Source organism: Gavia stellata, chromosome 16, assembly GCF_030936135.1.
Source record: "Gavia stellata isolate bGavSte3 chromosome 16, bGavSte3.hap2, whole genome shotgun sequence".
In the NCBI taxonomy this organism is placed as follows: Eukaryota; Metazoa; Chordata; class Aves; order Gaviiformes; family Gaviidae; genus Gavia; species Gavia stellata.
The window spans coordinates 1,466,815-1,490,762 of NC_082609.1; the positions used below are offsets into that span (position 1 = coordinate 1,466,815).

Here is a 23,948-nt window from a genome sequence, read left to right on the forward strand (position 1 = left end):
TAAAAAGTGAAAGAACTAAAGCTTTGAAAACTTGCTATGCCGAACGCTGGGGCATATGAAAAGCCCACACAGCAGAAAAATGGATAAACCACCCGTCTTCGACCTTTTCCTTCCGTAAGCCCAAAGCAACAAGCCCGCCGAGCAGAGCTGCCGGGGGAGCTGGCGTCCCTTCAGCACTGGACTTTTCCTCTTGGCCGAACAGCCTTACATATCTCGCCTCGAATGGAAGTTTGTAATTTCCCTCTGCCCTCCCAAAACACGGTCACTGCTCTTGTGGCCCACAAGCATCATTCTTTTTCATGTATCTTAAAATACCTCATGGAAGCGTACAGATGCTTAGAAAATAAATCCAGGACTATTTAAACACAACAGAGGAAAGAATTATGAAATATCTACGTATACGCATATATACATGCAAGCTTTAAAATGTATTGCCATCAGCAGCTGAGCCTCAAGTATATTTATCTGCGGAGTCTACTGAGTACGCTGCTTGTGTTCTTCATGAAACGGGTTTAGAGAGCTTTGCCAGACCCTTGAATCACTAAAGTTTACAGAGCTTTCTAACTGCAGGCACAATCTGGGACTCCCAAGTTACAACTGCTTTAAAAAACCCAAACATACAGACACCCTTACAACAGTCTGCACCAAAAAAAATAAATAAGTCATAAGATACTTTGAATAGTATGTCATCTGGAACAAGCCAAGCAACAGACTGGGAATTTTAGGATCTTTTCTCAAATAAGAAAACTGGGAGATAGACGGTTTCTGTTTTAAACTGGAAATAATCTCTAATCCTCTTGAGCACGAAGCCAACCCCACATCTAAAATACAAAATGTAATGCACCCCTGGAGACGCCTGACTAAATCCCCCTGCCTGGCCCAGCGCAGAGAAATGCCCCTGGGTCCTCCGGCAGGTAACCGGAGTAGGAAACCCGCTTTGCCAGCCGGAGTATCTGCCTTTTTGTTGCAGAAATTTGGCATTTTCCCCTCTCCCCGGGTCCCAGCCCACGCTGCAGTGCCGCCAAGTGCCCTTCAAACCATGCTCATGGTGAGCCTCTGCAGCGGACTCATTCTCCTTCCTGGCACAGAACCCGACACCCCATTTTTGCTGTGCTGCCCCCAGTCCTGCTCTTGCAACCTTTTAATATTTCCTGTGCCTGCAAACAGGAGAGGGAACAAACGCGTTTGGAGTAACTTCACCTCAATCTACGTCAAATGCCACATGTTGACTTTCTGCTGCTGAGGGCAGTTTCATGGGCGAGAACCCTCTGCTCCTCCAGACAAAGTCGGGTGTAGATCTGTTATTAGGGGTGTCCCAGGGCTCTTCCCCATTTCCACAAGCAACGCAGCAGCACCTCACAGCTCTGCTAGGAGACAGAAAAGATGCAAACCCCGGCCAGCCGCACGAGGAGGTATCGAGGGAGGGAAAGACAAAATAATTGTGTATCATGACGCTGCTTGGAAGGCAATGCTTTGAGCAGCAATTTCCCTGGGGACCTGAGGTTGGTGACCCGGGGCTGAGGACCACCCAGGGCACCTCTCGCACCAGCTCCGGGCCATCCCACCCCGCTGGGACCACAAACGCCCAGTGAAAAAACCCCAGTCCCAGCATAAGACCGCAGTCAAGAACAGGTCGGCTCGTCTTAAAAAGAAATTTAGATAAGGCTTTTCTGGAGGAGCTATAATTACAAGATTTTACCTCACCCCTAAAAAATGCCATTTTTTGTTTGGCAGTCGGAAGATCCGCCCCTCGAGGCTGGCCTTCGCAATTAAAACCCAGATTAGGCAAAAGCCCTGCGTCTCGGGGTCTGGGCGAGCTTTGCACGGCTGCACAGAGCAGGGCTGGCGGGAGACGCCTCTCTCCGCCCGAGCAGTTACCAGCTGTGGTTCGCCATGTGTCACCTAACGGTGCCAGGCACACACCGGGCGCTCAGGGCTTTGATCCCGCCTGACGAAGGGCAACAGAGGACCCGCAGTGGCAGAGGAGGGTCCCGGGGGGGCCCCGGCCCCGAGCCGCCGGCCCCGACAACGCCTCTCCCGGCTCTTGGCTTTCGCTGGAGCCACAGTGGCTCCCGGCCAGCCAGCCACAATGCGCTGGAAGGAAGAAGAAACAGCTTTGTTTTGCCCAAAGCCTCGCAGTTAATCAAGTTCCTATTTCCTCGTGGTCCCGCTTTACCTACCCCAAGTGCACCAGGCAGTTTATATCGCCACGCAGGAGTCCAGGCACGCTGCGCCTACAACAAGGTTTTCTTTGCAAATTCGTATCAACAGAGAGAACCACAAAATTAAGCTAAAGTAAAAAGAAATGCCTTTACCAGAGCAAGCGCTGCTGGGATGGCATTAAGAGTTCAATGCACCACGGGAACCTCCCGAGCAGGCTGGCGGCCCCGACCCTGCCGGCTGCCGTCCCCTGGGACACCCTCCTGGGCACCAGCTCTCCCTCCCAGGAGGAAGAGGACCCTTCTGAGTGCAAATTACCCCATTTTTTTTAGCAACACACATTAATACAAAACCCCAGTGTATTTATTTTCCTGGTCTTTTTCCAAATTAAAAGTGGGGCTGAATATTGGGGTGGGGGGAGAGCAGGTAAGAGTCCAGGTTTCTCAAGGACAGGACTACTTGATTCATGAGAAAATGTCTTCAACAGAAGTCCCAGAGATGCCATTTCAGAGAGACATTCCCAAAGTGGCTGACGGGAAGGCAGGATGAGGGTGGGACCCGCTCCTGCGCCTCCTGCACCTCTAATTGCCATTATTCTTCAGGAATATAAACAACATGAGCAAAAGAAAAGAGAGCCACGAAAGCCTCTGCAGAACAAGGGCAAGTGAGCAAAAGGCAGAGGAACTGAAGAGGCCGTGCAGGTTAAGGTAAGGGCTCGTTTCTGACACACCACAATCCCCCCTGGACGGAGGACGGACGGGCGGACGCAGCGCGGCGGCCGCTGCCTGCTCTCTCCTGCCTGCTCCAGCCAGCTCGCCCCGGGGAGGGGCAGCCGGACCCTCCGCCAGCCCGCCCCGAGCCCCAGCCCCTCATCAGTGCTGCGTCGAGGGTTCACCAGCTCCCCTGACAATGTGCAGGGCAGATCCTCTGGCTGACGGTCTCTGTATGGTCTTACGTTAACCTATAGATATTTTTTTTCCTTTTAAATGCATTGCAGGGTTCCTATCTCCTGAACCTCATTCATCCTTCTGAAATGGGCAACATACTTATATATGGAAAACACAGCTCGAAACCATGAAGCGCATCGGTTCTGCACCTCACTTACATCATTTGATAACAGGGAAGGGATCATTTCAGAAATGCTCCGACCTGTAAGCCTGACCACCAAGAAATGCTGGTGCACAGAGGGAAACAGAAGCTCAAAAGTTCCCCGGCACTTCGGAGGCTCTTCCACACTCTGGCACCGCCGCGCTTTGCAGTTAATGCCAGAATTATTTGTACAGTCCCAGCAGAAGATGGGAATGGGTAGTGAAAGAGGGAGAAAAAGGGGAAAGAAGCATTTGACATGGATGTTACCGCGGATGTATATATAGCCTGCCAGCTCCCAAAGCCCTCACGAGGACTGGACCACGCCGAACAGGGCAGCAACAGCCTGAGATGAAACAGAACTGCCAGACCGGGATGTGGCTCAGGCACAGAGCTCTGTCCCGAGGGCAGACTGGAGCTGATCCTGCTCGGTGCTGGCAGCACACGTCCCCACTGCCGTAGCCCTGCCACTGCAGCCCGCTGCGATGAGAGAGGCAGCTGGCTCGGCTGGACCGCAGAGACACCCCTAACACCCTCCCGAGCTGCCGCTGGCTCTGTGGCCCGAGGTGCAGACCAGAGCCTGCTGGCACCATACGCCCTTACTCATCCCACGGGATGACGACATTTTGCTCCTTCCGACACCCAGCAGAAGCATTCAGCTGACAAGGATGGCAAATCTTTTTGCCAAGTCAGCAAGATGTTATCCGGTGAGCGCAACAGTTCGTTATTAACCATCTTCTCTCGCATTTTAAAGGTGTGAAAAACGCAGCAGTGACTAACGAGCATCTCCCCTGCAAAACTGGCTGGTTCCACTTCACCCGACAGCTCATCTAACACCACGGTCGGAATTAGTAACTTCAGCTGCATCCGGACATTTTCCTAGCTTGAAACTGAACACTTCTGAGCAGCTGCCATCCCGGCTCTTACTGCTGAATCCGGTGTGGTACAGGCGGGATTTACTCTTAGGATACAAATCCCAGGGCCGGACAGCGGGCAGAGTCAAGACTGCTGCTGCTGGTGCTGCCCCTCAGACAAACCGCCGCGGCCTCTCCGCCTCTATTCCCCAACTAGCCACACAATACAATATATCACAACTAGCTGTAAAAAAAACTCCAAATGAAACCAAAAAGCAGCTGAGCATTTCTAGAACTTCAGCTGAAAGGCAGAAATGACAGTATTTTGTGACAGCAGCTGACAGACCTGGAGAGCATCGCTGACGGGTTAACTGCAGCCAGGAGAAAGCTCGGCTTTGCCGGGACTGTGTGAGTTGAGTGATGTTTTAAAGCACTGTACTTCACAGGAAAACAGACCCACTCTCGAGGATAGGTTTCTTCCACTGTATGAGTTAAACTGGCCGAGAGTTGGGGTGCCAGAGCGACCGCCGTATCACCCACTGGGAGCAACGCTCCTTAGAGCACTTGCACATGTAACCTCTTCACTGTGCTCTCATCGAGCTCTGCTCGGAGAATAAGATGGCACTGTCTCACAGCTTCTCTGTGCCCAATAAAATAAAAGCTGAATATAGCTGTAAAGAGTTCTGGGGCTTTCCCAGCCTGCAAGAAACTCCCCAGCCATGCTCTCTGTGTGCCTTCAGGGGGGTCTTTCTATAAATAAAAGAAGTTTATTCTAGCTGCCAACTTCACACGGCATCCAGAAACCAAGGAACCCTCCCCTGAACTCCTAACCAACACCAGCTCCTCCTGCCCTTCACACCTGGCTGAGCTTCCTGCTGCCAGTGTAGGGACACGGCTCCTGGCATGAGGAGGATTTCTTCTTACAGTAATTTGACTAATGAAGTGGGGTACAGCAAAGTTCACATCCCTCCTACTACTCACGACTCCACAAAAGTTTAAAAAAAAGAAAAGCAAAACTAAACAATTTATTTTTTGCTGCAGAGATCTGCATTCTGTGTGGGTACAGGGAGCAGAGCTGCTGAATAAGGCTGTGTCATGTTTACGTAGCTATTTTTCAGAGTGGAAAAAGTGACTTAAATTTTGCGAGGAACCAGCAGCATTTAAATGTCTATTTACTTCTCCTCCTGGGCTTTTGCTTATGTGTGTCACAGCCGCTAATTGCCGAAGCTGTTTGCACTTTTAAGAGATTATTTACTGCAAAAACCAGCATCCTATCCTGTCTGATACATCGATGATGCTACACTGACTTGTCTGCCATTAGACACAGATTTGGGATCACGAGGGTCTCCAGAGCAGAGCAGGGACGGGGCAATGGGGAGAAGATGCAGTCCTTCACACGGCACATCCTGACCACCAGCACCGCGGTTTCGGCGTGCCGTCACCCCTCCGCCCGCCCTCAGCTCCCCTCCCGACCGCTCGGCCCGGGCCCGTTAAGAAGCCGCTGATTGAGGCTGTTTTGCAAATATATTAATACTTGAAATTTCTCTCATTTTCAGGCAGGGAAGGAGAAATGTTCAAGTTTTAACTGGGATGCCTAACGAAGATTTATTCTGGTCCTGTAAATCAAAAGCACATGGGAATAACCTCTCCTCCTTACATTAACTGGGTTATTTTTTTCATGACCACTAGACCTTAGATCTGCTCCTCATTTCTTTCCATACCCATGGAGGGCAAGAAATAGCCATACTTGGTCAATGAGAAAATAAAGTAAAATGCAAATAGACACGCGATGACTAAATCCAAGTTTCCCAAAGCTCTTATTTCCCCAAAGGCAGAGTCCCTGGGGCGAAGGAGGTGCAGCAAACAGCATGTGTGGGGCTGGCTGGCCGAGCGGGGGGCTCAGCCTGTCCCCCGGCTCCGACACCCCAGGCGCCCTGAGCCTGCGGGCGAGGACGGGCGCCGCCACCGGTCCCCACCGTGGGCATCGGCTCTGGGTGCAGCCTCCCCTGGCCAGGCCCTGCTTCCCCGTTGCTTGGGGAAAACCCCGGCTTCAGAGACCTCCGCCACTCCGCCGGGATCACAGATGGGCCTGGGAAGGTGTGGAGAGGGGGAGACACCGTCGAACACAGGCTGTGTCATTGGGCCGGTTGTATCTCCTTGTTGGTCCCTTCTCCCAAGTGACGAGTGACAGAACAACAGGAAATGGCCTCAAGTTGCGCCAGAGGAGGTTCAGGCTGGATATGAGGAAAAAGGTCTTTCCTGAGGGAGTGGTGAAGCACTGGCAGAGGCTGCCCAGGGAGGTGGTGGAGTCACCATCCCTGGAGGGGTTCAAGGACCGTGTGGCCGTGGCACTGCGGGACATGGTTTAGTGGGCATGGTGGGGTTGGGGTGGTGGTTGCACTTGGTGATCTTACAGGTCTTTTCCAACCTTAGTGATTCTGTGATTCCTTGAGAAATTGGGCAAAAATGCCTGATAATATTTCATTTTGAGGGAGCAACAGGTGATATTTCCTTCATCAGGTGATTTTTTTTTTGCTGCATTCCTTATTTTTGACTTGGATTGCACCTACCAAGCTAACTCTGAGGGCACCCAGTAAAGGTGTTGATTCTGTCAAGGGAGCCGCTCTGTAATTATCACACCAGCACAAAACCGAGCAGAAATCAACTGGCACATGAACCCATCCTACGCTAAAAAGACACCAAGATTGCCAAGCCATGTACTCCAAATGCTGAAACAAGCCCTGGTGAAGCTTCACCCTTTGGCTGCCCGACGGCAGGGCACGCGGCGGGCCCCACCGCCCCCCTGAGGGAAAGCAAGAAGCATTAAAGGACAGATCCCATACGCACGAGGGCAGGGAAATTAAGGCCATAGGGGCCATAAGGCAGATATAGTTCTGGCATTTCCTCGTGCGTGAGGACTCCCCACCTCGGGGAATCCCTTCCAAAGTTGGGGGGCTTCTTGGGGTTTTAGAGAAGCAAAGCAGACCCAGCAGGGTTATGCCGGGTCAGCCCCAAGCAGGGCTGAGCCTGCCGGAGCCCCAGCTCCGGGCTATTTAATAGCTTGGTCCCTGCTATTTTTAGGGACACCCACTCACACAGCTGACGCTCGAGTCCCACCCCACAGAAAAAGGCGTATTTCTGTGCCTGCTCTGCACAGGTAAAGCCTCCTCCCGCAGCTCATCCCAGCCCCGTCCCGCTGGCCCCGGGCTCACCCCAGCCCTGCGGACCCCGCTCCCCGGCTCTGCCGCCCCAGCGCCCGGCCGCCTCCTCGACACCCAAGCACCTCGACGCCTTGCGCCCACGGTGCTTCCTCAGGGCGTTAAACCGAAGTCATGCCGCACGGCAAAAATAGCCAAGCTTCCGCAGAGAGCACAAGCAAACGTGCCGTGGGGAGCTGTCTCTGTTCACAGGGAACGTGCGGGAAGGTCTCCTCTCTCTAAGCTGTACCCGGCGCAGCGCGGGGCCGGGCGTGCTGCATCTCGGATGCAACCGGCGTGGAGGCAGGCTGAGCTACAGGCAGAGCACTGCCTGTTCAAGCCGACACAGGGGAGAGCGGCAGACGGTGACACGCCGCGTACCGCGGGACTCGCGATGCTAAAGGCAGACAGGGAGGTTTGTAGGAATCCCTGCCCGCTGCTGGGGAAGGAAAGGTCAGGCGAGCAGAAATGGCCAGGTCCTCCCGGGCACCCTGTCACGACAGCAGAGCACAAACGGGAAGTTTTTGCCTCTGAGAACGCTGCTAAATAATCTTCCACCAGAGACAGAGGGTCTTATAACTTCAGAAACCAACAAGCCTCTAAGAGAGCATGAGAAACCTGTAAGAAGCAACTGTTCAGAAACGTCCCAGAAGTCCTGTCAGGCTGCGCTTCACTTCAGCAGAGGTAGTGGAGCAGTCCTGCGGTGGCAGTAAAATATTAAAAAGGGCGGGAGGGGATAAAATAAGCGCTCAGAGCCACCACTGGGAAACATGGCAAAGACGTGGCCGAGGACTTGAACAAAATCAAAGTGTTAAAAAAATAACAGTATTCTAGTCCTACGTGCTGGGCATGAACTAGCAGCCAGCCTGTCCTGCCAACAACAGCCGCCCGCCACTGGTCTCCTCCGGAGCAGCAGCAGGACGGTGCGGATGGAGCAGGTCGTCCCGGCGCTCGCCCGAGGCTGGCCGATGGAGGGGTGCACGGCCACTGCTGAAACGGGGCGCCTGGGGGACCCAGGCAAGCATCCCTCAGGCTAGCTGCGTCTTTTGGGTGCTCTGCCAGCCACCCCAGCCCTCCCTGCACGCTTCTGATGCTCACCTCCCCTTCAAAAAGAAAAGGCAGAAGCCCCCCGGGTATCGTTTGCACATACGTACTTCTAAGAGTGCAGGCTGGCAATTTTGTGGAGTCGCAATGCAAAAATGCAGCCCACCTACTTACCTGGCTAAACAGCACCTGGCCCCACCCCACCTTCAAAGCAGCCCCACACAACAAGAAACTCCTGTCAGAGGGGAAAGGGGAACCCTCGCCCCTCCATCCACCCCCTCCGGGACGTTTCGGCCGCTGTTTATTTTCCAAACGGTAACACAGTAGTTGCTCAGCTTTGCAAACATCTGTAAAAGCCTGCAGCGAGCGGCAGGTAGGAGCCAGCCAGAAGCACCCAGCATTACCCCCAACAGCTCGTTTAAGACTAAGGTATTACGCTTATTTTAGGCACTAAAAGGTGATTCTCATGAGGCTGTGCAACGCGATCTGGCTACCGCTGCCCGTGTTTGCAGCACCCACCTCTGATTCGGCCTCAGCCAGACTTAAGCGCTCGGAGCAGCCGCCCGTGCACCCAGCGTGGCGGGGCCCTGCACGCAGCACAGGCCTTTGAATAATACAGGGGACACAGATGAGACTCATAAATCAATAAAACAGAGAACAAAAACTACATAGCAAACACCCGCCAAGGTGTTGGTTATCTGCGGCGATACACCCCCCATCAGAGGCTTCACAGGTACGCACTGCAGAGCCACCATACCAAAGTGCTTTTTTTTAAAGGATGTTAAAAACTGCAACCTTAAATCTTCTGCTTTTCATGGTCACACGATTTAGTTTGAAAACTTCCCCCACTTCAGCTGAAGTACGTATCTCTGCTAGAAACACAGCACTTTCTGGTTCTTGTTTTGCCATGTTTTCTAAGGAAGATGTTTTCTGCAAGGGCAGGATAAAAAAACTCAACACTTATTTAGAAACAAATCGCCCTCCCTGGCGCGTCGGTGGCCCGGGGCAGCCAGCCCCGGTCCCTCTGGTCCCTCCGTGCCCCGCCGCCGCAGTGACAGCTCCTGGCATGGGACAGCAGTCCTGCTGACTCACAGAGTACAACTGCTGCCCAGAGCAGTTTTTCCATAAAAATAAAACCAGCCCTAATAAATAAATGCATTCCCATAGTAAAACCCCGATTGGTGGCTGGGAAGGAAGAGCCTTTGCCCTGCAGCAAAACAATTTCCCTCCGGGTTGGTGAAGGAGGACCATGCTCCAGGGGAGGTTCAGGCTGGATATTAGGAAAAATGTCTTCACAGAGAGAGTGGTGAAGCACTGGCAGAGGCTGCCCAGGGAGGTGGTGGAGTCACCATCCCTGGAGGGGTTCAAGGACCGTGTGGCCGTGGCACTGCGGGACATGGTTTAGTGGGCATGGTGGGGTTGGGGTGGTGGTTGGACTTGGTGATCTTACAGGTCTTTTCCAACCTTAGAGATTCTGGGTGATTCTGTGATTCTGCATTCCCCTTGGGAGGAGGACACGGGTAACGGCACCAAGGCAGGAGACCTCGGCCCCAGCCCGGTTGCTGCTCATCGCACCCAAAGGCTGGGAGAGCGGCACGCACTCATGAGGGGGATTTAGGAACCGGCTCAGCTCCCCGTGGAGCAGACCTGCAGGATACACCAGCATTCAGAAGGGAGCTGAGAGGCTTTTGTAAACAAAAGCTCAAACAAACATCTCTAATTTCACAGAGAGTGCTCACAATTTTTAGCATTGCACATTTAAAGGCAACCTTTGAATGCATCGGTGCTCATTGCAGCAAAAGGAAAACAAGAAATCCCCCAAACTTGCAGTCTTTAATGTTTGTACTCCAACAAGTCTCCCACTGAGATCAACAGGAGTTATTTCCACTAGAACATCATTTTTCAGCTTAATAAGAAGCAAGAACATCAAAATGACCCAACAACTCCCTTCCCTGCAGTTTCTCACAGAGCTTTTCAGAGCATGAGTAGCTGTGCCACAGCTCCCATGTAGTGAGGCGCCACCGTGCCCAACGTCATGTGTGGGGACACCCCACTTGGGCTCTACCAGGGCTTAAAGGATGAAGGTTGAAGCACTGAATCCAGCTGCAGCCTGTGGGGAGGAGGCAACTAGTGACGGTTTTATGAAGGTTTGCTGGTCTTGGACATGCTGCTGTCCCTGCCGCTGGCTGGGCTGGAGAGCAGCTCCAAGGTGGACGTCGCTTTGGGGCAACACAACGTCACAGCTTTCCCTGAGCACAGACCAAAGTTTGGTACATTGTAAACAGGAGAAAAAAAAATGTGTTTTCCCCTTTGCAGATGTCACACTCTGCCCGCTTCATAGCACGTGTGAGAAGGTGACACAGAGCCACTGATGGGCAACCCACTGATGCCACAAGACAACATAAGCAAAGACTTTAAAGCAACATTAAAGCCGAAAGGCTCATCGCATGCCCGCCCTGCCCTTCGCCCTCCCCGGGTGGGCACCCATCTCAGGACAGCTTCAGCCGAGACGGGCCTGGCGGGACAGCGAGGCTGGTCAGGACTCTGGGGTCACCGTGCCCACCCTGCCCACACGGGCGAAGGCGCGAGAGACGTACAAACACCTAAAGGCACCGAACCTCAGAATAAAGCAGGAAAAGGCCCTACTTAATGAAGGCATTTTCCCTGCACAGAAATGTCCACCAGCTCATTTTTTTCAGTGCATTTAGCAGAAAATAAGGGCTAGGACATATTCTGGTCTGGATTAGCTTTTAATTTACTAACCTTCCCTGTTGTCCCGTTAGGCAAGCAGAGGTCCCTTTCTCGAAGGGAAGGAAACACCGAATCCAGGGTTCTTTTGTACTTTTCTCTTAAAGAGTTTCTTGTTCAGAAAGAAATCCCTTTTTCTTTCAAGGAGGGAAGCGGGACTTCCTGGCCTCCGCACACCTGGATTTTTACAGCTCCTCAGCTGCAGGGTTTGAATTTTGGCGAGCGCTGACTCCCAGCTCAGGCAGCCGATCAACTCGTGGGCAGGCTGCCAGGAAAGCCAACCGCTCCTGAACGGGTCTTCAAACAGGATGGCCCTGGTCCATGGCCAAAAAACTACAGAAAATGGTCAAGAACGCAAGAAAAAACCCAAAGTCCTGAAGCAGAGATCAAAGATGGGTCTCACAGGACCAGCAGAGAATTTGGCAGGGTTTTGAAGGAGCGCAAAGGGCAAGGCACCCTGAGACCTTCCCCACTGCTGTATACCCTAATTGTGGGTCCGGTAATTACAGGGGAGCACCAGAACCCCTTGCACGGCAGTAACAGATACTACAGACCGACTGCAGTGTGCGTAGCTGCCCAAGGCTTCCTGCAAAGCCCAAATTACTCAGCTGGTTAAAAAAACAGAAGCGGCTTTATACAGATATTATTTGGGTAGTCCCACAGAGCAGCAACGACAAAGCCGCTGGGACACTGGCACCATTCAGACACCCTGCCCTGACCCAGACTGCAGCCTGTAAACAGCCACGGGGCAGGGCTGGGGGATAGACCCGCTGCTGGCAGCCCTCCTCACCCTTCTCATCCTCGCCACTGCAAAGCAACACCCCCAGAGAGCGCTGACCACCGAGGGCAAAACACCACGGACCTGCCAAAACCACGGGCACAGACTTGTGCTCGTGGGTAAGCGGGCATGGAGGGGCTGAAGTGACATCTATACATACTGTTTAAAAAGAATAAAATGAAGTCAGACACTGCATTTCTCATTGGAAGATTGGATTAAAGATATTTAAGTATTTTGGGTTATAGAGAAGAAAATACTTGCCTTGTGGTATTATTCACCTTAAGACTCACTTTTCAACCTTTAGCTCAACATTGACTGACAACTTGTGTATTCCTGCATGTGTAAAAATTATCACAGAATCACTGGATTTGAGGAAGACTACCAAATGCCACAAACTGCCAGAGCCGTAAGAGCTGCTGACGCTACCCTGCTAATCACTATTTCACTTTGCAGAATTGTAAAGGCCCCTTAACTGGTGGCAAGCAAATGGTTTCACTGTCGGTCTGCTCACTTAATTCCTCAGTAACAGCAAGATGCCTCCATTCCCCAAAACCCCACATAGCTTTAACTGATTTATTCTACTGAACTTCTTTATGATTTCCTCTAAAAAAGAAATTATTAGGAAGAGGCAACTCGTGGGATCTGAAAAACTGCGAATTTGGCAAACAATTCCTGTAAGGTCACAGCAAGACTCAGGCTCACAAACCTTGCTGTATTGTAAGTCACATCATTTTTTTCCCCTCGAAGGATAAATAAACTAAAAACATCCTGTTAGGGAAATGGTATGTGACTGACTTCCAGAGCTTCAACTGACAGTATGGGCATGAGACATCGACGCATCTTTACTCAGTACATAACATACGTAACATGCAGCCTTAATTTAGAGGCGTCCTACCTTTTGGATGCTCTATTCTGCCTCCACAACACTCCTTGCAGGCGGCTTTCTCGCAGCAGGTAAATCCGCAGGGAGCAGGCGCGGCAGGGAGCTGAGCCCTACCCAGCCCGCTCCCGGAGCCCACGCTGGGCGAGGCCGGCGAGAGGCCGGGCTGGTTTGGTACTCATGCAGCTCACGGGTTTAGTGGCAGTAATGGTGAGGAGAGAGGCAGAGCGGATGGATGAAAGGCAGAGCTTGTCCTCTGTTCACACACACGCTCACGCGGGCGGTAGCGCGGGCTGCCTGCTTTGCACCTACCTTTCTGCCCGCGCAAGCCGCTGCAGGCAGGGGCCTGAGCCGTCCCCACACTCTGACGGCGAGGGCTGCACCCCAGACCCCCCCAAACCCCAACTCCTGCTGTCAACCAAGCCAACAGCAACAAGTTTCACCACCTCTACCAGTACCCGCCCTGGCACTCTTCCATTTCAAGTCCTTAGCAATCCTTCCGCTGACAACCAGAAGAAAGCAGCTGAAGCAAAAATGTCACCGTCTACTCTCAAGGGACCGGGGGCTTCTACAGTTGAGTGGGAACTGGAAGCATTCGGAGCCTGTGGGAGGACCGGAGGGGTGGGAAGGAAGGTCTCCCTTAATTGAGAAGGTCACCGCATACGGCGAGGCCATAAACTGCTGTGGCGGGAGCAGCATTCCTCCCGGCCGATCCGCTGGGACGGGCAAGGGCGTGCCGAGGAGCGCTGGGGGGAAAACTGGCTTCGGCTTGCAAGGACTGCAACAGCTCTTGAAGATCTGAGCCGATCTTCACATGTACGAGGAGGGGAGGTTCTGTGGGAAAATGCTATCGGGCCCGGCAGAGCCGCGGCAGGAAGGAAATTCCCCCAGCAGAGACGGCCATCGGTGCGAGGGCTCAGCTGTGTCAAGTTCAGGGGACTTCATAAATAACTCGGCCGTCCCCAGGGAGTCATTGCTAAGGTCGCTATTTTTTCCCTTGAACTTTCCAGATGAAGGAAGCAATAGCAGAAGCAATGGCACAGATTTGGCCGGAGATCAACTGTACTGACAACAGTCATAGAATTTAACTGAGAAGAAAAGTCCTTTGTGTTTGCTGGAGTTATCACCAGACGGGTCGAGCAGTTCCAGCAGCAATGCAGAGTTCTGCTCAAAAAATATTCCACATGTGCAAAGTAATCAGAGCTGAAACTCACCGGCAGATACAACTCCCAGTTACCAATTCCACCGCTTAGACCGAGTTAAAAATGCAGGGCACATGCTAGGCGCCCATTAAAAATTAAAATGTTAAATTGTATTCTTCAACAAAGTGCTGGGATTCAGAGTAAGAAACAGCCCTGATTAAAGATTAAGGATGGAGAGCCTCTAAAACACTAATTACCACTGTACTTACAGTGAATTTGGCCTGTTGGGTTTAATTACTTCTAGTTCAAGATCACTTGAGTTCAGGCTGGGCTGGGGAGCGCTGTTGGAGTTGAGGAAGCTGTTTACGTTTGAAGAGATGACGGATTCCAGGCTGGAGTTGATGATACTGTTCCTGTTCTCCTCTAAAAAAACATCAAAACCCAAGAATCATCAGCCATCACTCACAGCTGCCATTGCATACAAAAGTAAAGAGCACACTGCTGCAAAGGCATCGGGCGTTCCCAGTGACAAGCCCTGCCCTAACGCATCGGGCAGCATCTTACCAGACCCCAGAAGACAGGCAGTTAGGTTACAGTCATGTTTTCTACGTATTATACATTAAACTGTAAGAAATACCAGGTACTCTTTTTTTTTTTTTAAAGATGCAGCTACATCTTAAATTAATACCATTTTTAGTATGAAAATACTCATTTTTCTCAAGGCATTAATATTTTATATTCCCAAAGACATCCAAAGTACCACACAACCTGAAAAAAATTAAAATGCAAACTACATACAGGAATGGATTTCTCTGTGACTGAAATCAGCTGCCAAGGGACTGAGCATCTGTGTGACAGAGCAGGATAACATTTTAGAACAAGAAAAGGACAGATCACTCAGTTAAAGTTTATCCCAGCAAAAAATGCTTCAGCCTAGGACTTGACGTCAACTACTATCGATTTTTTCTGGACACGTCTATAGGAAGAAAGGGGATGGGGTGTCTGCTCCATTTCAGCTCAGCGCTTCTAAAATACAGAACAGCTCTGGGTCAGAAACTTGGCTTTACATCTGACCCGAAATAGTGCCTCATGCCTGCTCCTGCCGCAGTGCCGGCTGTGCTGCGTCGGGGAGACGCTGGCACCGCTCTGCTGACAGTCTGGAGGTTTCTTAGAGTTTCTCGTTTCCCATGAGCATAGTCTGTTAAGAGATTTCCCCCTTATTTGTGTAACTTCAGCAGTGAGGAGTGAAAATATTATGCATCCTAAACCGACATCCGCAGCATGGGCTCCCTCCTCAGCTCTACGCCGAATTACCTAAAATCACATTAATTCATTTTCATAAGATGCCTTTTCCGTATAAGCAGTAATTGTAATTGTGAGAAGCAATTATCATCACTGATGGCATGGAAAGCAGCCCTATTGCAGAGAACTGCTACTTCTGTGATGATGTTTTCCTGAAAGATAGGCGTCTGCTGGAAAACATGAGTCCTACTTTAACGATAAATCTTTCAAAGAAATTATTTTTCCAGTGCACACTAATATGATCAAGTTACTACCAAAAAGCACATAGTAATAGGGAATCCCTTATTCTCAATCTCTTTAAATTGTGCACCTCGGCTTGCATTAGAAGGAGAACACGTAATATTCCTCCGTATCCCGTACACATTTAAAGAAGGACAAAAGAGTGCAAGAGGAACTCCTGGGATATATGAAAAGTTAATCCTGAACATGCAGCAGAAAGAAACCACCTACACTTCTCTAAAACAGCTTGGCAGTCGTCTTGTCTCAGGCGCAGAGGAGCATGGCGTTGTGGCAACTCTTTGCTACCGCCTCAAAGAGAAAAGCCTACACTAGCAAAGGGTTTGTGGATGCGAGGGGGGAGAGCGGAGTCCAGCGCTCCTCGTCACACTCCTTCGCTGGAGCTGCCGCGTTTTCCTGGTATCTGGACAAAACCAGCCCCCGTGTGGCAGCGAGACAGGGCTAATACCGGGTTTAGCTCAGGTTGAGCTTATCTTCCAGAGATCAGCCAAAGCCAAGGACGTGTTAACTATGTCAACACATGTCAACAAGTTCCTGAAATTGCATTTCATTAATCTGGAGATTATTGATCTCCAATAAGCCACCAAGGGAACAAGCAGCACACACACTTCTCTGTCCCCTCCTTTGTTCCTCCGAGGTATCAAGCTGGACTTTTTGCCCAGCCGTGGCTTCCAACTCGCCACCGTCTGACATGCCAAAAGGAAATTACAAACAACCTCGTCAGCTCTGAGCCGTACAGTGGCTCCAACGACAAGCCGTGCCTTCCCTAAACCAAGTCAGAAAAGCTCATAAAGAAGAGTGATTTCCCCAGAGAGGCAGGTCCTCTGGTACGAAGCTACGAGCTCACGAAAGCCCCCCTGGGACTCAGAAGGCAGGAGCACTTTGTGATGAAAAAGATTATCTACGCAGAAGATCAGAAGAGGTGAAAGTGAAGGAAAGCAGAGCGCTGGCCTCCACAAATACTGACAGGCAGACGTGGGAGCCAGCAGATGAAATAAGAGAGAAATTCAGCTGCCTACGGACCCAAAAAGCCCCGATCACGCCTCTGTTTTTGCATCTGCCAGTACAGGTTTTTCACAGTGCCGTGACAGAGCACCCCGGTAGCGCACAGAGGTGGCCAAGCCCAGGGACTGCCCTCGCGGAGCCCCACCGGACCGAACGGCCCGACCAGAGGCTGTGAGGAGCGCGGACCTGAGCCGCTGGAGTCTGGTCTAACGCTACGTCTTATTATTTCCAAACATGTTCTGCCCGAGGCTGAAGTCCGAAAATAAGCTCCGTAAGCCTAACAAATCAGTGTCAATTGTCTGCCTAATCTCAGAGCTAGCTACCAGCCAATATTGAATTAAAGTCCATATCAGCCAAGAAACTGGAAGTGTTTCATCTAAAGGGGAAGGGCAGAATCTGAAACTCTTGCTTTCTTTTATTTCCTCCTTTTTAAAAGGCTGATGCTGTATTTTGCTTCATGTTTTTAAAAGCTTATGTGAAGGATTCTTTGCTGTGAGATTTAACTTGGTCTTACAGCTACAAGAGCAGAACCGCCCATCAGCTAAAGCGTTTCTTCTCTGTCACACAGAAAGCTGAAGAGCCACTTTGCAACCCGCCGGCACAGCCGGGTGCAGGGGGGTCACAGCCGGCTGCACGGGGCTCACAGCCGGCCACGCTCGCGTTGCAGACCACCGACACCCCCCTCGCAGCACAGCCCTGGCCCCTGCCAGTGGCTCCAGGTCCTGGCTGTGTCTCCTCTCTGCTGGCACCGTGGCCCAGCTCCCGATGACGAGAGAGCTACCGTTAATAAACCAAACCAGCAACTTCTCTCCAAGAGCCTCGAAACGACCTCGCTGGAAAGGAAGGGCTTAAGGGAGAGCTGGACTCGTCCTTTCTTGCAGTCCTCCCTTCGCTAAACAACAAACTCTCCCATCGCTGAACTGCTCAGCCAGTCTCAGCTCCCTTTCTCCCGGCTCAAGAAGCAGCAACACGCCGAAGTGAGGTTGAGTTTTCACCACTTGCCCAAACCCTTGTGACGCTTAATGGAAAGTAAGTCAGGCAGAGCCGCAGGAGCCTCACCGAAGCCTCCGGCTTCTCCGGGCTCTCCTCCAGCGAACGCCACACCTCGCCAGACAGCTGAGCCACAGCTTCTGGCTGATAACCCGATCTAGGGCACCTCGATAACAGTTATCCACAGGGACCACGGAAGTGATGACAAAAGCACTCCGCATAACAAAATACGAGCAAAGTGCCAAAACACTGTTTATAATGAAGAACTGATAAAGAACAAAATGGTGTATTTGCTGTGTTAACGACACCTGTTTTACAATATCCACTCTGTTCCTGGGTCAGTTGTGGACAAAAATGTGAATGTTTAACAACGAAATAATCACTATAATTACCTAATCTGCTCTCTTGCATTCTGCCTGTTGAACATTATAATCTTTGACTTACACACAGCTTTGCATGATGAATTTTAGTGAAAATTTTAGAAAGATATTTGACTTCGATGAACAGATTTCAAGTAATGGAAAATTCACTGTCCCACTTCACTTCTTTTTATGGTTAAATTGCTCTCAGTCTTAAAAAACATGCACTGTTTCCATTTTGAATGTGTCTAGCTTCAATTTCCAGCTATTAGATCTTATTATGTCTTTGTTTCATAGATGAACGACACCTGCAGCATGCCTTCAGTGTCCCCGTTGTGCTTGGGGCTCCTCTGAGCCGCCTTTACCTCTTCCAATACACTTTTTGAGGCACCAAAGTGACCACATACTTCAGGGCTCCCTGTCCCTCACCCCGAGACAGCCGCCTGCAAAGGAAAGAGGCGCTTCCACCAAACGCGGGCGCAGCCAGCGCTCTGCGATGGGGAGCTGCCGACGGTGCCAGCTCTTTCTGTGTCCCAGCGGAGCTGTTCCTCTGTCACAGCTCAGGGCATTACGCAGACGCGGCACTCAGCTCGGCTCGAGCTGTGGTCCAAGGCCTCGTGCTTCAGCCTGACTTAGAGCCTCGGCCCGTCTCTGGACCGGTAAGAAAGGAAACCTCACATTATTCCTCAACTGACACGTGCAGCAGGGAAGGCAAACACTGAATAAAATGGTAGCGGCTTCCCATAGACACAGGGGACCACGGACTGTCAGGAGCAAAATTGAGAAAACATTGCTTCTTGTGGGAAGAAATAAATGCAGAAATACATAAATGAACTCAGTTCCTCTTCTAGGCAAGGGGAGGACAGTACATGAAGGCTCTGGCAGCCGGGCGACTCTAGAGTCTAACAAACAACTGCTTAGTTAGCAGCAAATAAATTACTTAGGCTGAAATTTTTCAAAAGCAGCTTTTGATACTTGAGGCTCCACGGAGAGTCGTGTGATACACTATTTCCAGAGCAGGCTTTGGTGCTACCACTGCTTCCTTAAACCCACGTGTATCGTTATGACATCCTCTGATCGGAGAGCGCCTGATAATTAACGGTAACTCAATCAGAGGCAGGGAAGCCCACACGTTTTGAGAGTCAGCAAAGTACACAGCAACCACTCCATCCACCCCGCAGTTTTAAGTCCTGGGGAGACGGGTTAACTCCAGCCTTCCCCCGCTCCCCGTGCTTTCCCACCCGCCCGAGCAAAGCAAGCCGAGCCCCTGAGCACTTGCTCTGCTCACCAGGTTGCTCTCCTGCTTTTTTAGCAAACTGGGACCGTTCCCTGTGCAACTGGCTAGTTCCAGGAGCAGCCCAGGGTTGGGAGCGCGTGGCCAGGAGCAACAGGAGAGCTGGGAACCGGGCTTACGCTGTAACGTGAAGCAACAGCCTGAGCAGACACATTTCTGCCACTCCATGAGTAGGGATGGGGCACTGACTCTTTCACCTAAATATCTGGAGCATCAATTAGTGGCAGAAATGGAAAGATCATCTTCATTTTTAAACTGCCGTGGTACATAATCCTCAGAAAAACGCAGAACCTCCTGGCTGAGCTTTTGTGTCTGTAAAAGGCAAAGTGCCTGAGGGCATCCAAAAAGGGTCGCCTTTTGGAGACGCAGGCGGGTGTCCACCCTTGCCGCATGTGTTGCGCCCCGCGTGCAGGAGCGCATCTCGGCAGCTGATGACGGCGAGGACGGGGATCGAGGAACATGAGAACGGGAATGTGCAGGGGCCCGTCAGGTGGGGAAGCAACACTCTATACTGTGCTAATGCCACCTCATTTAAAGCCGCTGGTTACGGGCTTGGGTGTCAGGCAATCTTCACACTCCCCATCAACATGACAGCAGAGGAAACCGAAACCCGGTCCCGTTATGGGAATCGTCTCTTCCACTGACATCAGTAAAATTGCATGGGAATGGCATGGGAATTACAATCTGTTAGTCACGATTATGGCAAAAACTTTGTCAAGTGGGAAAGCCGGGAGCTGTGGCTCGGCACACTTACGCTTCTCGTTGGGCTGTGCCGTGTGGAAGAGCGTCAGGGGTCTCTCGCTGCAGGAGGGCGGCTTCGAGTCCATGCTCTTCTTGCGAGATAACAGCAGCTGCGAGTTCGATGGTGGAGTCTCTGGCACCGTGTTAAATATCTGTTAAAAATAATAAACAAGTTGTTCTTTGGCATCACCCCTTCGAACAGAACAGCTGCCCACCTGCCTGGTCTGCACCGCTCTGCGACGGCTCTGCAGAGCAGCGTCCAAGGAAGACATGCATTCAACAAGGCAACATTTTGGGTACAATTTCCTAAATTCCATACTCCCACCCAGTCTGCTCTCTTTTTCTCTATTCTTCACCCAAGATGCACGTTGCACGATGCGAAGAACCCTGACACTGTGGCACTCTGCTGAGTTTTCCAGAGTGCATGGTGCCCAGCAGGTGAAGGCGAGAGTGCCCGGGCAAGACAAATGGGCATGTCCCTACGCACGCTTCCCCGCAGCGCGGCCCTCAGCGCCCTCGCGCCCGCTGATGCTGACCAGCTTGGGAAAGTGTTCGCGACTTCCAGCCACAGCTGTCAGAAAACCGCGTAACCACATTTTTCTCAAGGGGATGGAATTTTAAAACTGCACGAAACCTGAAGAGCAGCAGTTTTGTTTGTGGTTGATATTTGGTTATTTATTGTTTCTTTTCTGGAACCCCAGGCTCAGACAAGCTCTCTCCAGGTCTCCCTTTGTGCGAGTATATCAGCCACCATCCCTCAGTGGCTTTCCCTGCTCGACCTGCCCCTGCCGGACAGCCGACCGGTGCTGCCAGGGGTTGCCAACAGGAAAACCGTATTTCAGAGGCAGCTCGCTGCCCGCCGCAGCGCCGGGGTGACTCCTCCGGAGCACGCGGCCATCGCCGCTGGTCAGCGGCAGCCCTTGCCTTGCACAAAGCCATCAAATGCCGCCTGCCAGCTAGCGGGAGCGGCTGCCAGCATTTAATTGGGTTGTTTCATGTAACAACAACAAACTCCTCACACATCCACATAAACCCTCCATGCTGATTTCCACAAATAAATGCTAAAGAGCCAAGGCGCGTTAGCCAAAAATTTTGATGTCGCGTCTCTCCCCAAAAGCATGAAGAGGCGGGTGTGAAGGGCAGTACTTACGGCCCTCGGAGAGGAACTAATGAACCGTTCTCAATGAATCAAACACCTCGTAGCTAAGGACATCGCTCCCCAACCTTTCTATTTGTAGGGACTCGCTGCCCAGGCTCAGGTTCGGCTTCTGAGCCCGCAGACGGGGTGAGGCGCAGGAAGCAGCGATGAATCACTGTGCAAAACTCTGTGCGCACGGCAGGGCCCGGCACCGGCACCGGCACCGATCAAGTGAGCAGTTGAATCTGGCTATGCATAGTTGGGCACGCTGTGAAACAGATGGATGGATTATGGAATCCTACTGCAGCCCTTCCTGGAGAGCTCTGCTGAGCTCATTCACACATTCCTCCTGGGCTTACGGATTAGCGGAGGGAGAAGCAGCCCAAGCTGCGCTTTCTGCATGCAGCACCGCTCGTTTCCTCCCCGCGCGCGCCTGCCCACGGCTGTTCCCACCTCCAAAGCGGCTGTTTCCCAGGCTCCCCAACGGAATTTGGGGGTCGGCAGCTCCCCAAGCCCTCGCAAGGCTGCTGCACGCTGCTCCCCGCACCCCACCAGCCCTCCCTGCACCCCACCAGCCCTCCACGGCGCAGGCACTGGCGCTCAGGCCAGCGCGCAGGTCCTGGTTAGAAGGGCTATTCGTAGCACATTGCTTACCGTGCTCAAACATTACACAGCTGCATGTGCTCCAGGTGCCTGTCCCGGCTGCTGGCACCCGTGCCATGAGCCCTTCGCTCTACCTGCTAAATACAGCTCCTCTGGGGCAGGATCCTCAGCACGGGGGCCGAAATCGGTACCAGGGTCACCCTGCCTGCCCTGGGCTCCGTTCCCCATACCCAGCACAGCCACTGCCTGCCTTAACATGCTCTTGCTTTCAAATTGCTTTTCAATAGTAAATTCTACTTGGGAAATATAACGAAATACTTAAATCAAGCAAGACAAAAGTATTGATTTATGAATTGTATTTTATGCAATGATTTCCCACAGCACACTTGAAAATAAACTTCCAGGTTTTCGCTTCCTTTTTCTGGTCTTTAATAAGAGAAGATATATATGCCTTTAAATTATGAAGTCAGTGACTAAACCCAGCCTCAGCTTATAAGGAGGTTGCATTTTTAAATGCAGCTGGAATGTCATTATGAAACAATTTTACTAAAATGCTCCAGCACCTGAGATCTTGCACACTCCAACTTATCATAACCAACTTTATATTTCAGTTAAAACGCCCAATCAGCCCAAATATCCACACTGCGGATGGCCTGCACCGACCCGCATGCCGCACGCTCTCCGGCCCCGCTCGCGGAAGCGGGCAGATGTGCAGGCAGCGCGGGAGGCAGGGGACAGGCAGCCTGCGCCCAGCACCACACACCCCCCACCATCTCCTCCCGCCTGCCCTTCCCATCGCGGGCTCCGACGTGCTCGTGCTCCACTTGAGCCCTTGGGTTTACAGCCTGCACTTCGGGCACTGACACAACTGCAAGGGCTCAGTAAATACGCTTCTGCCTATATTATAAACTTCTTTTATCAAGCCACAACCTCTTCCCAGAGCGCCCTTCACCCCGCGAGCAGCGAGCTCCCCAGAGGAACACCCGCTGCCCCGGCGGCATGGCCCACACTGCGGCAGGACGGAGAGCCGCGGCTCTGGCCAGCACGCCGCGGTGACGACAGCGTGATGCAGCCTCCTGATGAAGCAGAAACACCAGCGTTTCTCCAGGATGGTCTTCAACCACGAGCCTCCTTGGTGCCCCAAGCCCCCTACGGCATCTCCACCGAGATGAAGGCGGAGAGGGGGGAGCAGAAGCAACGTGGGGTTGGAGGCAGGGCTGTTAAAAGCCGCTCTCTCTGCCGCCTCTGAGCGGCACAAAGCACACAGGCTAAATTTAGCCGCTCAGAATGGAGAAAAGTCAATTAACAACTACATGTAAAAAAGCACAATGCTGATTTTGAAGGTCTAAGGAGAGACCCCAAGAACTGTAAGATAAATAGCTCACTGTAGATGTGACTTTGCCATTATCACGTACTGGGAAACGGCACAGATCTCTTCAGCAGCAAGGGAAACCAGCACTGCTGGACCAAAACCTCCTACCCCATCTCCCTCAGCTCAGACATCGCTTGTACAAAACCCCCGCTCTTCCTCACAGGAAAGTTTCTCAGGTTTGTTTCATTTTTTAATTTAACAAGAATAGCCGAGACATGCTCCTCACTGCGCAAAGCTGTGTTATAGCTCTCCCCGTCACAGAGTCCAATTAACGGGGAGAAAGAGACAGTTTAATAGCCAGCGTGGGAGAGGAGCAGCCAGGATTCATAAATCACATTTACAGCCGTACCGTGCTCGCTCGCTCAGCCTGATTCAAGTGGCAATTTCATGGCTCCACACCACCTTCTCCCCTGCCTGCAAAACGGCAAAGACCCGGCAGCACCTCGTCTCAGACAGTAGTTAAAAGGCTGAATGAAACCTCTGAATGAAACACATCCAGGTGCTGCCACATCCCTCATCCTGTGTCTCGTCCAGACAGACCGGCCCGCGGCCCCATCACCAGCACCAAGGACCGGGGCTGTGTCCCCAGCGCCCACGCCTGCTCTGTGCAAGGAGAGGGATGAGGCACGCCTGCTTTCCATGGGTTTCGGAGGAATTGCTCCCCGCTGCCGGGCCGCCCGCGCTTGCACTGGGGATGCTGGCGGGGCTGGGGACGGTGCCCCCTCCGTTAGAGCCCTCCTTCCCTCCCCGCACCCCGGCACACACTGGAGGATCTCCTCGTGCTTGGCGTTAATTACCCCATTATGCCCATTTTATTACAGGCAGGTGAGGTATCCTTCCCAAGTCAGAGGGATGCGATGTAGCAGCGTACAAAGATCCACCCCCTGGTCTCTGCTCCGGCCCGCAGCCTGGTGCAGTCCCACGCACAAAGATGCACCTGGACTCGCACGGGAGCTTGGAGAATATGAAGCTGCTGTGATGTTCAAAATGTCAGTGGTACAAAGTCTTACATGAGGAC

The 23,948-nt window shown here is 52.0% G+C and overlaps 1 protein-coding gene across 3 annotated transcripts in view; it reads right to left on the reverse strand.

Moving 5' to 3' along the window:
• ARHGAP26 (Rho GTPase activating protein 26) overlaps positions 1–23,948 on the reverse strand; it is a 151,788-nt gene that overhangs the window by 21,927 nt on the left and 105,913 nt on the right. For all 3 annotated transcript variants that reach the window (XM_059825154.1, XM_059825153.1, XM_059825155.1), the window contains exons 19-20: positions 19,831–19,969; positions 14,159–14,312 (exon numbers count right to left, since the gene is read on the reverse strand). In XM_059825154.1, coding sequence (XP_059681137.1) covers positions 14,159–14,312; positions 19,831–19,969 — 293 coding nt within the window. The remainder of the gene's footprint in view (positions 1–14,158; positions 14,313–19,830; positions 19,970–23,948) is intronic.